Raw genomic sequence first — 15589 nt, forward strand, 5'->3', positions numbered from 1 at the left:
CTTTTGAACGTATGTATTTCCAGACGCGGTTCTGTATCATTCTGTGTGTTATTTGATCTGGTGCAAAATCTGGTTTAAGATGTACATTTAGGATGTGCAGTTTGTTATGCATCAGTCTTTCGGTCTTCTTCTTCACATCAATGCTGATGATATACACTGATGTTGTCTTATTCTGTGGAAATAAAATGTTTGATCATAATGATTCTTAATTGTTTGAAAATGAAATCTGAACTGTCAATGAACTCTGTACTACTATTGATTGTTAAATTGTTTAATAGTGAACCAAGTATTACTATTGATTTTAAATTGTTTGAAGCTGAAATCTGTACGATGAGTTTAAAATTAAAGTTGCTTGAAAAAGTTATCTGTGTAGGATGTTCATGTCTTAATTTAAGCTAATTTTTGTCCAGATTCAATTACAAAGAGTACATAAAAAGATCTTTGCAAATGTTTATGCTAAAGTGCTTGACACGCACATTTTTTAAGCTGTTTTTGTTTTTTAAACTGAAGAAATTTTTTCTCTCCGTCTCTGTTGTCTGGTATTTTGATAACATGGGCCAAATTACACACAGAAATGCACAAACACACACACACCCACACACACACAGAAACACACACACAGTAACACACTCACACACACACACACACACACGGACGCATGAATGCACATGAAGAAAGAACAAAACAGTGACGCAACGTAATTTTGAGGTGAGTCACCTCTTTGCTTTCTCGCTATGAGGCACAAGCGTACATGAATGTATAACACAACTTTTAATATATTGCAACAGAACTCAAGTGAAAATAATCTTCAAGAAACAAAACTCAACTCAACATTAATAGAGTTCCTACAGAGAGGGACTTTCTAACTACATGTATCACATGTGTGTTACATAACTTGATTGAAATATTTTGCAACATAACTCCAATAAACATATTTGCAGGACAAATTCACCATCAACGTAAATACAAAACTTCCGGTTACAAAACATAAACAATCTCCTGTTATTCAGTGCTGATAAGGGGATCCGCTCACCTATGTAACTTCATCAGGACAGACGACGCACTGCAGATTACCCCAGCCCGCTACACGTTGCATGAATGGAAAACAGGCCAAGTACTCGTCATAATTCCTATCATGGCATAAATAATATGCAGTGCGTCGTCTGTGCCGCTGAAACTGCGCAGGTATATTCTGCCCATAATCAATCAATCAATATGAGGCTTATATCGCGCGTATTCCGTGGGTACAGTTCTAAGCGCAGGGATTTTTTTTATTTTATTTTTTTTATTTTTTAATGCAATTTATATCGCGCACATATTCAAGGCGCAGGGATTTATTCATGCCGTGTGAGATGGAATTTTTTTAACACAATACAACACGCATTCACATCAGCCAGCAGATCGCAGCCATTTCGGCGCATATCCTACTTTTCACGGCCTATTATTCCAAGTCACACGGGTATTTTGGTGGACATTTTTATCTATGCCTATACAATTTTGCCAGGAAAGACCCTTTTGTCAATCGTGGGATCTTTAACGTGCACACCCTAATGTAGTGTACACGAAGGGACCTCGGTTTTTCGTCTCATCCGAAAGACTAGCACTTGAACCCATCACCTAGGTTAGGAAAGGGGGAAGAAAATTGCTAACGCCTTGACCCAGGGTCGAACTCGCAACCTCTCGCTTCCGAGCACAAGTGCGTTACCACTCGGCCACCCAGTGCATAAGTGATGCAAGTACATGTAAAACCAAAGACGCACCTGATAAACAAATGTACTCAAATCTTTGTGTTCAAGTGTATGCTTGACTACTGGCAGCAGGTTCTCAATACTTGAGGACAAAATGTACTGCTATTCGTGTTCTCATTTGTGGTTATTTACTCTGCAATAATTTGCACTTCAAATCAAACATTTTAGTTAATACACATGATTGTGTGGAGGAAATTTGATAAAAGCTCATAACATGAATTACGCAATGGAGAATGAAAAAACACAGCAGAAAAATGTGCATGTTAGTGCAACAAGGTAGTTTAATCTTTATACCCCAGAAGGGAAAATTTGGATTTTTGTTGAGACATAACCAAAAATCTGACAAAACCACATCTTAGAAAGGAGGAAATCTAAAATTGGAGGCAAATTTAGACGGGCGCAGTGGCGAGGTGGTAAGACGTCGGCCTCCTAATCGGGAGGTCGTGAGTTCGAATCCCGGTCGCTGCCGCCTGGTGGGTTAAGAGTGGAGATTTTTCCGATCTCCCAGGTCAACTTATGTGCAGACCTGCTAGTGACTTAACCCCCTTTGTGTGTACACGCAAGCACAAGACCAAAGTGCGCACGGAAAAGATGTAGGGGGAGGTGTTTTACTGTAAAGGCATCAAAAAGATGTAGGGGGAGGTGTTTTACCGTAAAGGCATCAAAAAGATGTAGGGGGAGGTGTTTTACCGTAAAGGCATCAAAAAGAGGTGGGACAACAACTCTGGCCCCAACATTGCAGAGAACAAAGAACAGGTGAATGTACATAAGACATTTATCATTGTTCAAACAGTGAATGTACACAAGACATTTATGATTGTTCAAACAATGAATGATACATTGTAGTAATCACCACAGTGTATTACTTAAAAAATAAACAAGAATACCAAGCAAACAATTGTGGAGAAAAAAAAAAGCTTGAAAGCATATCTGCCCTGGAAAATGCATGGACAAAAATGAATAATCTCATGCCAGACTACATGTATTATGCTACAGTGGTACCTGCGATGAAAGGACACCCTTGGGACACGCCAAGTGTCCCTTCATTGCAGGTGGCCTTTCATGACAGGTATCATTTGGTAGAGATAATATAAAAAGGGACAAAAGAAGGTGTCCCTTTAAGGGAGGTGTCCTCTCATGGGAGGGTCCACACATCGCAGGTACTGCTGATATGTCTGCAAACAAGGCCCATTTATCAGATGAGACTGTCTACAAATACTAATATCTAAAACTGTGGAGAGCATATACTTGAGGCACAGATTTGCATTACCATGAATATCATTTAGTGCAAAAGCCATCAACTGCCCCTGTAGAAGGGCGAGTAAGTTTGTGCAAAACTTGATTTGTGACATAACGAGTTGCAGTTGTTATACAAAAAAAAAAAGTGGACGCAAGATATGCAGGTAAACAGAGGCGTTGTTGCCATGGAGAACACTTGTACAGTAACGAGGTACACCTGAAAAAGGAGACAGACATATGTCTGGAAACTTCATTATCAAAAGTATTTTTTGGTGACAACATTATTCAGGCATGGGAATTGTCCACCAGATGTCAAATTTCCGCCAAATTTGTTTTTTGTTCCGCTGAAAAAGCAAAAGTGTCCGCCGAAAAAATAAATGGGGGAGGCAAAAATGGTTCTAAAAACTGAATTTAATGGCAAACTTGGAGCTCAGATTACACCAAATTGCACCATTTGGGTTCTTTGGAGAAAAACATTTCTGGACCCCCTAGTAAGGCTATAGGCGCTTCACGCCGTCGACTTAGTTATTACTTAAACATTTTCCGCCTTTTTTACTTATTTCCATTCCCATGCCTGATTGTTAACATTGTGATGTCTTCTCAAACAATGCTTCAATTTTGACGTCAGAGATTTTTTCTCGTTAAAAGAGGGTCAAGAAGAGACATTTGTATAGTGGTTTGTATAGTGGTTTGTATAGTGGTTTGTATAGTCATTGTTGAATTTCATGAACTGAAGCCACATTGACTTGAGCAAGATGTCATAGTCAAGCACTTTACCACCACAGTTCATAATGCACAGAGTATTACACAACCTTTTAAACAAACTAAAGCTAGCACAGTTCAAATGGCACAGTTCAAATGCAATGCTCAAATGCGGAGTCAAAATTCAAAATAAAGTACCACACTACAAGCATAAAATTCAAAGAGCATACCTTGATGCTCCCTCTAGAGTAAGCTGATGTAAAAAAAAAAAGACAAAAATATAAAAAGACTTTGCACCTATCTCTGTATTTTGGTCCAAGAAGCCAAGTGTCGCAAATGTACTAAGTCAGAGTCTGAACCGCAAGGATTAAAATGATGTGATGCTGCAAAGAGATCATATTAAACACCACACAAGGCTTCAAGGCTTTAAACAACATCAACAAATCATTTACAAGATCTAGCGACCATTTTCTCTGGAGGCTTTTCTTTTTAGTAAAAACAAATAACTACACATTTCAACAAAAACAGATGGAAGTATTACACTTTGAATACCATTTGTTCAGTGTTTCAGTTGAAACAGAGATCTGATGACAAGAGCACAGTTCATATTTGTTTGTTTGTTTGTTTGCTTAACGCACAGCCGACCACGAAGGCCCATATCAGGGCGGTGCTGCTTTGACATTTAACGTGCGCCACACACAAGACAGAAGTCGCAGCACAGACTTCATGTCTCACCCAGTCACATTATTCTGACACCGGACCAACCAGTCCTAGCACTAACCCCATAATGCCAGACACCAGGTGGAGCAGCCACTAGATTGCCAATTATAAAGTCTTAGGTATGACCCGGCCGGGGTTCGAACCCACGACCTCCCGCTCACTGGGCGGACGCCTTACCACTAGGCCACCGTGTTGCGGTCACAGTTCATATAGCTGACTTAGATCCACCAATTTTCATCAGGTAGAAGTCACTCAGATGGTGGTGCAGCAAAGTGGGCAAGAAGTTAGCCATACGAATTGGAAAGCTATTGACTGTTCACATAGAGACAACTTTCCAGTGATTTTGTACTGAAAAAAATGTTCATAAATACAGTACACTGAAAGGTGGATGAAAATCATCCATTGAAACAGCACTTAACAATAGAGTTCATGTAGAGTGCTCAATTGCTGACTGTGCATTATGACCAGGGTACAGTTATTCATGGTGTTTATCCAAGCTATTCTACGCAAGGCAGGCGTGGTTACTATGAAGCGATACCAAATCAGTTTACATTCACACACAGAGACGAACACACACTTAAACACTACTGTATTTTCGGGACTATAAGGTGGTTCTTTGCAAAAAGGCGCAACCCCCACTATTGATGTTAAAATGAGAAAGATCAACACAATCCCATGTCTTGGGCGCAAACCAAAGGAAATGGAGAGTGGAAATATGTTTGTTCCCTGATGTGCGGCAAGATCAAAGCCACTGCATTATAATAGGTGGTTGGCCTTTTGACCTCGAGTCCATGACCGATATTTTCAGCCGAGACTTGCTGCCTGCCCTTGTTTGCGGACACTGACCTTCTGACCTCGGGTCAATTACCAGTTTTAATCTCTAAGACGGACACCTTTGATGCCTGAGAGGAAACTGTGCCATGGTCAAATTAGCAGAAACATGCATATCACTGCAGAGGGGGTGTTATTTTTCTTCGCATGGTGACGTTGGCACATGTAATTACTCTTCTTCAGCCATACACAAGGCCATAACAGTCAATAGGGCGCAGGGGTCAGTTAGTCGAGTTAAAAAGCTGCACCTTTTAGTTCCGAAAGTATGGTACACAAAAACACACACACTGTCAGCAATTATTCTTGCCACCTGAGATATATAATAATAATAATAATGACAGCAAATATTGCACTTAGTTTAAAGAAGTTGAGTTATCCTGTTGACAATACTCTTCTCACAATTTTTGCTTCATCTGAACTTGCTTGGATCAAATAAAGAATCTCTGCTTTGACTGATTCATTCAAACCCAAGTTTTTTTAAGCAGCTCACAGATGTACGACTGGAATTTGTCTCTGAACGCAGGACTGAATGATATGTTGCACCTTGACAAATCCATCTCCGATTCAAAACCAATCAAAACAAGAGGCGAAGCCTTCAAGGCTCACGTAAGAAATCGACAAACAGTAACACAAACTCAATCACTCCGTCACACATACACACACAGTAAGCATGGGTGACACTGTGCAAGAAAGCGAGACACTAGATCTAGATCTGTCTGTCTGCATGTAGCCTACTTACAGGGACACGACTGCCAACTAGTCTCGGCCCGCTCAAAATAACAATGACCGAGACTTTCAGTAATTCCTTCGCGTGACGTCTAACCCTCTTACGTCATAATGTGACGTCTTCAAATGACGAAATGTTAAAGTTTCTACCACAGACATACACACGCACGCACATACGCACGCACAGACAGACAAAGTTACGATCGCATAGGCTACACTTACGTTAGCCAAAAATCAGGACAAGTTTGCATATTTTCCTGCTTTTTAGCATTTGCCTCTGGCAATGTCTTTGATAATCTGATATAGAAAGCATCACAGAAGATGAGTAGTTCTATAATTTCATCCTTCTTCTTACATTTCTTTATATTTTGAGGTTTTGATACAGACTTATTGTGGAGATGCGTTTTCTTTAGGACTAAGGTCACTGTTCTTATTTACTCTTTCCAAAGCCGTTCATTGCAATCCCGTTGGGTTCAGGCTTGTGACGTACACCAATTCTGTAGAACACCTTGACAGCTCCTCGCAGCATTAACCAGAACCAGTACAGCTGTGGCAGCAGTATCATCAAACAAACCAGGTTGCACTTAATGGGTATTCTCGTTGGGACGTCCAGTATACTGATACCGGCATGGACAGCGTAGCGCCAGTACAGGTATGGGAACACCAGCACTCGTACAGCGAAAAAAGATGTCAGCATGAGTAGCCCCACTATGATGTAGTACACCGTCTTCTGCATGTTGAGCTGCACAAAGGGGGAAAAATACAGGTGTGAGCATGAAGAATGATAACTGCTGGTAAAATAACACAACACTCATATGTGAACACACACCTGTACGTTCTTCTCTCTCTCTCTCTCTCTCTCTCTCTCTCTCTCTGTCTCTTTCTCTTTCTCTCTCTGTCTCTGTCTGTCTCTCTCTCTCTCTCTCTCTCTCTCTCTCTCTCTCTCTCTCTCTCTCTCTCTCTCTCTCTCTCTCTCTCTCTCTCTCTCTCTCTCTCTCTCTCTCACACACACAATTATACACAGAAAATCAAACACACTTTTTCAAAGAAGTCTCTGTCAGTTCGTTACGGGCTCAAAAGCAGCCTCATCGGTTGTGATGAACATCGCTGAATTGGTTCGTCGTCACCTTAGTCATAGGGTACTTTTGTTTCCCATGATACTGACAAACGCTGTTATGAAAACTTTCTTAAAGAGTCCATCCATCCTAATACATATGTTCACAGGAAATACATAGCAGTCTCACCTGGGCTAACACTGCTCTTGCAGAGATGAATGGTATAGTCAGCTCAATCATGTAAAACGTTGCCACAAAAAAGTCACCTGCATCCTTCCTTAGCAACTGAAACATACACACAATATCTGGTCATAAACATAAAGTACTTCAACACACTTAAGTCTATCCCATAAAAGCATTCTTTATTTGATGTTTAACGTCGTTTTCAACCGTTCAAGGTTATATCGTGATGGAGGGAAGGGGGGTGATGGAATAGAGCCACTTGTCAATTGTTTCTTGTTCACAAAAGCACTAATCAAAAATTTGCTCCAGGGGCTTGCAACGTAGTACAATATATATATTACCTTACTGGGAGAATGCAAGTTTTCAGTACAAAGGACTTAACATTTCTTACATACTGCTTGACTAAAATCTTTACAAACATTGACTATATTCTATACAAGAAACACTTAACAAGGGTAAAAGGAGAAACAGAATCCGTTAGTCACCTCTTACGACATGCTGGGGAGCATTGGGTAAATTCTTTCTCGTCCCAACCAATATGGGACTCCCCCTAACCCGCGGGGGGCCCATAAAAGCAGCTTTTCGTACAGCTAACAGATGACCAAACTGAATTATCGTGGAGGTATAAGTTTCAACAAACTTTAATAGACGAATTCTGAAAATAACTGTCAGGTTTGTGTGTGTTGTGGGAGAATAACCTTTTTTGGCAAAACCTCTGCCAAACATTAGAGGGGCCAATCATCAGCAAGGGGACTGTCTAAAACACGTCCTCCCGTCCACGTGTTTCACACACACCCCTTGCTAGTGATTGGCCCCTGCAATGTTTGGCAGAGGTTTTGCAAGAAAAGGTCACCCTTCCAGAACACATACAAACCCGATGGAGTTAATTCAAAAAATTGTTTGGTAGGTCGTAAAAGGGGGGGGAGTTCCACAGTAAAAGTTTTACTTCCCGAGAAAACAGCTAAAACATGACAGCATACTCACAATGATGCACGGAAAAATGATGCAGGGCATGATGACGTGGTGGGCTATCAGGAGCGGGGAGGTGCAAACAAACATCTTCAACGCCTGATCCTTCGGTGGTAGACCCTCGCTCTTGTAGCTCCCGTTGTAAACAAAGGTCATGTACATGGCCCAGACATCGTGCACAAAGTATGGAAGAGCGAACCAAGCGTACGCGTTGATCAACCAGTGTCTGAAAAAATATTCAGCTGTTGTTATCCCACAGGTAGAGTTGTCTTCCTTTTGCCATATAATATATGGCATGACAAAATGTAAATTAAATAGAAAGATAAATGACAAAGCTTAAACGTATGTTATCTGTCCTTTCAGGTATGTGCTTGCTAGGACAGTACTATAGTACATTATAATGTGTGCATGTATGTATGATGTGCATTTGTTTGTGTGCCTGTGAATCTGTCTTTCCGTTTGTTTCTATCTCTCTGTAATCAGGGTCTTCACAAGCTAGATGCCACTGGGACGTTGCGGAGAAAATTGCAATGTGTTCTTTATTCTTTTATTTTATAACCGACATTTACAAATATCTTCTTCTTTCTTCTTCAGCGTTCCAGAATGTTCTGGTTACGTGTGAGCTCGTTTGCCCATTTGGGTTCCCCACACTATACTCTGAGAGCATAGTCAGCTCACTCCGCTTTTGTTGAGTAGGCATGCTGGGTATTTTCGTGTTTCTATAACCCACCGAACTCTGACATGGATTACAGGATCTTTTCCGTGCGCACTTGGTCTTGTGCTTGCGTGTACACCCGAAGCGGGTTAAGTCACTATAGCAGGTCTGCACATAAGTTGACCTGGTAGATCGGAAAAATCTCCACTCTTAACCCACCAGGCGGCAGCGACCGGGATTCGAACTCACGACCTCCCGATTAGGAGGCCGACGTCTTACCACCACGCCACTGCACCTGTCTAACAGATATCTGATCATGAATGGGAGACAATGATTCAACAGGACATCAATCCACTTGTTACAGGGACGGAAGAATCATTCAGGAGGCAGATGTCTTATCCACTACGCCACTGCGACCGTCATCATACAGGAATAACTTTGAGAAATGAATGCTATACAAAGAGTGTCAAAATTATGACCTTGACAAGTATGACTTTGAGAAATGAATGCTATGCAAAGAGTGTCAAAATTATGACCTTGACAAGTATGACTTTGAGAAATGAATGCTATACAAAGAGTGTCAAAATTATGACCTTGACAAGTATGACTTACGTGTCCTTCATGATGTCGGTGACCTGCGATACAACGATCAGTCCGACCAGACAGGACATGACGGCCTGCGTGCTGCATGTACATCTGCAGTCAAAAGAAACGTACACTTTAGAGAAACCAAGACCGTACATACTTTCAGCCAACCTGGAAAATGTGCAGTGAATCGTTTTAACCTTACACACAGTCACGGAGTCAGACACACTCTCTCTGTCTCATGATCAATCAATCAATCAATCAATCAATCAATGAGGCTTATATCGCGCATATTCCGTGGGTACAGTTCTAGGCGCTCTGCAGTGATGCCGTGTGAGATGAAATTTTATACGGCCAGTACATTGCAGCCATTTCGGCGCATATTTACCTTTCGCGGCCTATTATTCCAAGTCACACGGGTATAGGTAGACAATTATTAACTGTGCCTAAGCAATTTTGCCAGGAAAGACCCTTTTGTCAATCGTGGGATCTTTAACGTGCACACCCAATGTAGTGTACACGGGGGGAGGGTTCGGACACCGAAGAGAGTCTGCACACAAAGTTGACTCTGAAATAAATTTCCGCCGAACCTGGGATCGAACTCACGCTGACAGCGGCCAAGTGAATACAAATCCAGCGCGCTACCAACTGAGCTATATCCCCGCCCCCATGATCACACTCAGCAATGATGGGAAGTGGATGTTTTCCTCTTCTGCTCCTAGACCAGAGTGATCATTTCAACATTTCTGGGAATGAAATGTCCTGTTCACAAGGTAAGAAAAGTAAGGTATGGTATAGGTAAGATAATTTTTACTGGTCCTATGTTTCCCTCTTGGATATATGTGGGTTACTTTGTTTGAGGAATGCAAACAGTCACATTGCGCTCTGAACCCCTTTTTCAGTTAACTATCAATTTTGCAATCCCGGCGACTTCCGCTGTGAACTTTCTATTTTACTTGTGTTTGTATGCAAATGCAAGGTGTCCTTTCTTTCTTTATTTGGTGTTTAACGTCGTTTTCAACCACGAAGGTTATATCGCGACGGGGAAAGGGGGGAGAGGGGATAGAGCCACTTGTCAATTGTTTCTTGTTCACAAAAGCACTTATCAAAACTTTGCTCCAGGGGCTTGCAACGTAGTACAATATATGACCTTACTGGGAGAATGCAAGTTTCCAGTACAAAGGACTTAACATTTCTTACATACTCAGGGGTGTACCTTAACTTTTTTTGCTACCGGCCAGGGGGGCCGGTAAGTCAAAATTTGAACCGGCCCCCCAAAATCCCAACCTGCCGGGATTTCTTACAACCGCCCCAGGGGCTCGTCGCGTGCTAACCACATACACAAAAGACGTACATTCATACTTATAATGCATACATGTGGATTTGCACTACTAATAACTAGGCCAAAAAAAAAAAAAGGTCTGTTTACGGTAACATAGGCCAAAAAAATAGGGTCGGTAGGTCGGGATTTTTTATTTTTTTATTTTTTTTCTCCAAAAAACCATATTTTTACGTTATTTTCAAAAGATTTTTTTTTTTTTTCCCAAATGCCAAAAAAAAGTCTAGGGTCGCACGAAAAAAATAGGGTCGGTCGGGTTACCGTAAACAGACTATTTTTTTTGTGTGGCCCTACCACAAACACACACAAAACGTGATGACTAAAGTGCTATGTTTTAATATAATGATAATTAACCTTGTTTTTATAAAGAATTTAAAATAAAAGCCGCCACAAAGAAACAAGAAATCAAAATCACATTCACACCCTGTCACACAATCACACACTAAACCTCACTAAAAGTTACCCCCTTTATGTACCCCCTACCACACAATTTACAAAGTAATTTACTATGGAACTCTACTTACCACATAAACACACACTACAAAAGAGTAAATCAGCATTTTTTTTTTAATTTAAATTATGTTTTTTATTGTGTAAAACCAAGTATAAAAAGCTGACTACACACAAAAAAATTCTAAGTTGCTTTCTTGTTTTGTTTCTTTTTCTTTATGTCTGTGTTATTAATATTACTGTTAGATCAAGCAGAAGTATAAAAGTTGCATACCAGCCAAATTTACCACAGCTTAAGTCATAAATAATCAAAAGCATTATATTTCATTTCTATTTCCTAATGAAAACAAACAGATGTTCAGATTTCCTGATCCTAAAATTGTTCACAGGTGATCTTTATGCTTTTAATTCAGCAGAGTTGCATCCCTTGTCCTATTGTTGAAGGTCTGTCTTTTCTTCTTTATCACATATAGTGGATCGGGTTTTTTTTTTTTTACTTCCTTAGTTGAAGGGAAATAATTGACAGCAGTAGTACTGTCACTACTTGTACTAAGTTGGTCAGCAAAGCTGGTGTTAAACATATTTTGCAAAATGGTCTCAATGATTATCCCTGCAGTCAATGACATAATCATACATTTCCCAGAAACTGGATCAGTGATACATAGCAGGCACATCAAAGCAAAAATACAGAGGGATAGGGGGAATATGTTTGCTCTGGATGGGCGGTCAGATCAAAGGCAGATGCATTGTAAAAGCTGGTTGGCCTTGAGACCTGGGTCAATGACCGGTACTTGCAATCTGAACACAGCTGCCTGTCGAGACACTGACCTTCTTACTCGGGGTCAATGACCGAGTTTTTATCTGAGAGGAAACTGTTTTACAACATGTGAAAGTCTCTGAAGGATTGGTGAGCGCAGGATAAGATAAGAGAGGGGGTGAAGTGAATAGCGCAAAGAGGAGGGACGAAGGGGGGGTTTAACTATTTTGACTGCTGATGCAATCGCCAGCGGCTCGTGGCACTGGAGACAGGTCAAGTGAGGCGGAGGGGGGTAGCTGTCTAGCCAATGTGTCTGGCCTTGATTGGTGGTAGTCCTGAGTCCTTCTGAAAGTGGGGGAAGGGGGGGGATGAGTGGGCAGTAGAGAAGTGACAGATTTTGAGATCGTCCGCAGAGATATTTGTTCGCCGGCCGTTCCGATTGACTACGTTGCCTAACGACTTTGTGCTTCAGCGAAATTTGAACTCGCCAGGCGGGTGATTTTAGAGGAATTTCGAACCCGCCCGACGCGATTTGAAGTCGCCGGGGGCGAGCGGGCGAGCGCCAAAACTCACCCCTGCATACTGCTTGACTAAAATCTTTACAAAAATTGACTATATTCTATACAAGAAACACTTAACAAGGGTAAAAGGAGAAACAGAATCCGTTAGTCGCCACTTACGACATGCTGGGGAGCATGGGGTAAATTCTTCCCCCTAACCCGCTGGGGGTAATGCAAGGTGTCCAAAGACAGTAAGTCTGCAGCAACAACAACAACAGTTGACATTGGAAACTTCAGGGCAGACCCTAACCATATCCAGGTAGACTTTCCATTGAGCTATATCAATGTACCTGTCTATTAATTACAATTTCTGTATAAATGTCCGGAAGTTCAAGAGACAGGAAACGAACTTTAGATAAGAAACGTGTTGTTACAGGCAGTCGATCCACCATTCAGTACTGCCACATTACCTTACATAATGACACGCTCTACCGCATTTAGTTGGTCTCTCTGGCCTTTGGACTTTTTAAGAAAATGTTCAATACTCAAGCGCATGGTTTAAAAAGAAAGTAAAAAGAAGCTTGTATGACCAGTATATCCATAAATGGTTTACAGAAATTGGAACAAAAAAAATGTTTTGGAATTATCGAATGTTTAAAGATATTTTTGCATGTGAAGACTATGTCACACACCTGCCATATCAGCAATGTGTTTCAATGATGAAGTTTAGAACATTAACTTTTTGCCTGTACAGAAAGAACGTTATCTTAATATCCCGAGGTCGGAAAGAATTTGCACCAAATGTGTATCACAAGACATAGTCATAGGTGATGAATTCCATTATTTATTTGTCTGTGATTTTTTCAAAGAAGAAAGAGCTGAGTTGTTACCACCTTACTATTGGAAAAAACCTAATGCACTTAAATTTAAAAAGTTGTTTGCTACTAAGAAAAAGAAATTGCTAAAGAATATTTTGGACTTCATTAATAGAAATTGCAACAGTTTTTCATAAATTTATTTTTTTATTTTTTTTATTTACTATATTACTTATTAGCATATATCATGATTGTGTTGATTGTATTTATTGTTCAAAATGCCCCCATGGGTTATGGACTAATAAAACTTGAACTTGTTACGTACACTGGTCAAACAGACACAGATACCGTACTTTCCGGGTGACAAGGCGCTTCGTTATACAAGACGCACCCCCTTCTTTTTAAAAACAAGAAGGGCAAAGCCCATACGACTCACATGCTTGACCTTGACCTTTACATGACCTTGACCTTCAGAGTCAAGGTCAAATAACTAAACCTAGCAATGACATCATACACTAAGAACTGCTTTACACATTTTTCCTACGAAAATACATGTGACCTTGACCCAAGGTCAAGGTCATCCAAGGTCATGCAACACAAAGCTGTTAATTCAAGACATAGGAAGTACAATGGTGCTTATTGGCTCTTTCTACCATGAGATATGGTCACTTTTAGTGGTTCACTACCTTATTTTGATTGATTGATTGATTTTGGTCACATTTCATAAGGGTCAAAGTGACCTTGACCTTGATCATATGTGACCAAATGTGTCTCATGATGAAAGCATAACATGTGCCCCACATAATTTTTAAGTTTGAAACAGTTATCTTCCATAGTTCAGGGTCAAGGACACTTCAAAATATGTATACAATCCAACTTTGAAGAGCTCCTGTGACCTTGACCTTCAAGCAAGGTAAACCAAACTGGTATCAAAAGATGGGGCTTACTTTGCCCTATATATCATATATAGGTGAGGTATTGAATCTCAAAAACTTCAGAGAAAATGTGAAAAATAGCTGTTTTTTAGACAACATTTATGGCCCCTGCGACCTTGACCTTGAAGCAAGGTCAAGATGCTATGTATGTTTTTGGGGGCCTTGTCATCATACACCATCTTGCCAAATTTGGTACTGATAGACTGAATAGTGTCCAAGAAATATCTAACGTTAAAGTTTTCCGGACGGCCGGACGGACGACTCAGGTGAGTACATAGACTCACTTTTGCTTCGCATGTGAGTCAAAAATTGTAATCCAGTCACCCATTGGACACAGGGGGCCATAGGGCGCACCAAAATGACCCAGTTTTTGCCATGAGAGGTGGTTCCCCTGTCATATCTGAGAGAGGAAACACTTCCTGCACCGGGGTCAGTGAAAATATGTGTGCTCTGTGTGTGGGCCACAGACACGACCTTCTTCCCAGGGGTCAATGACCCAGTTTTTGCCATGAGAGGTGGTTCCCCTGTCATATCTGAGAGAGGAAACACTTCCTGCACCGGGGTCAGTGACCGGTCAGTGACCGAGTTTAACAGAGTGGAAATCTGTGATTGCGGCCAGATCAAAGGCAGGGCAGTACCTAGTAGCTGAAACATGCATTATCACAAGTTGTTTGACTGGTACTCAAGCGGTCTCTTTGATTTTTTTCACATTTCATACACAGATTAGACGCTTCGTTATACAAGACGCAGGGGTCGTCGAACTCGAGGAAAAAAGTCGCGCCTTATGACCCGGAAAGTACGGTAGATAGATAGATAGATAGATAGATAGATAGATAGATAGATAGATAGATAAAATTGCAGATGTCTAAGGCCGCGAGGCCTATATCTGATCTTTTGACCAGTACTATTGACTATCCTAACTTTGACTATCCTAACTCTGACATGTGCACCGGTGCATGAAAGAGCCGAGTGCTCGTGCCCCTAATGGCCTAATGACCTACATGAAATTTAATGCTTGTTCATCATAACAGGATAGATCTACTCCATAACTTAGCATAACCTAAAGACAAAGGAGACCAACACAGACTTACTTTTCGCAGATCAGATATATATCTCCGAGGCTAAACTTGTGTCTGAAATATTTGATCAGAAAATACTTCGTAGTGAAGTAGCTTAGAGGAAAGAAAATGCTTCCTCCTAGCAGAAGACACAAGTTTGTCCATCCGTCGTTCATGACGCTCAACTCTGAACCGGAAGTTCATTGTAAATCCAGGGGAACTTACCAGGGGAAGACTAAATTTTATGTTAAATAAATAGAGGGGGGAGTAGGAGCGGTGGAGGGAGGGGGGTTCTTGTGGAAAACACACTGTAAGGATACAA

General features: G+C 40.9%; 1 protein-coding gene across 1 annotated transcript; it reads right to left on the bottom strand.

Annotated features, from left to right (window-relative positions):
• Positions 1-698: 698 nt before the first annotated feature.
• Positions 699-15438, bottom strand: LOC138976661 (ceramide synthase-like). Its single transcript, XM_070349537.1, has 5 exons — positions 15301-15438; positions 9441-9524; positions 8189-8399; positions 7211-7306; positions 699-6708 (listed from the first exon to the last, which is right to left on the bottom strand). Exons 2-5 carry the CDS (start codon positions 9497-9499, stop codon positions 6397-6399), a joined length of 678 nt encoding a protein of 225 aa, XP_070205638.1. The 5' UTR covers positions 9500-9524; positions 15301-15438; the 3' UTR covers positions 699-6396.
• Positions 15439-15589: the final 151 nt, after the last annotated feature.

This window comes from Littorina saxatilis, linkage group LG9, assembly GCF_037325665.1.
Source record: "Littorina saxatilis isolate snail1 linkage group LG9, US_GU_Lsax_2.0, whole genome shotgun sequence".
In the NCBI taxonomy this organism is placed as follows: domain Eukaryota; kingdom Metazoa; phylum Mollusca; class Gastropoda; order Littorinimorpha; family Littorinidae; genus Littorina; species Littorina saxatilis.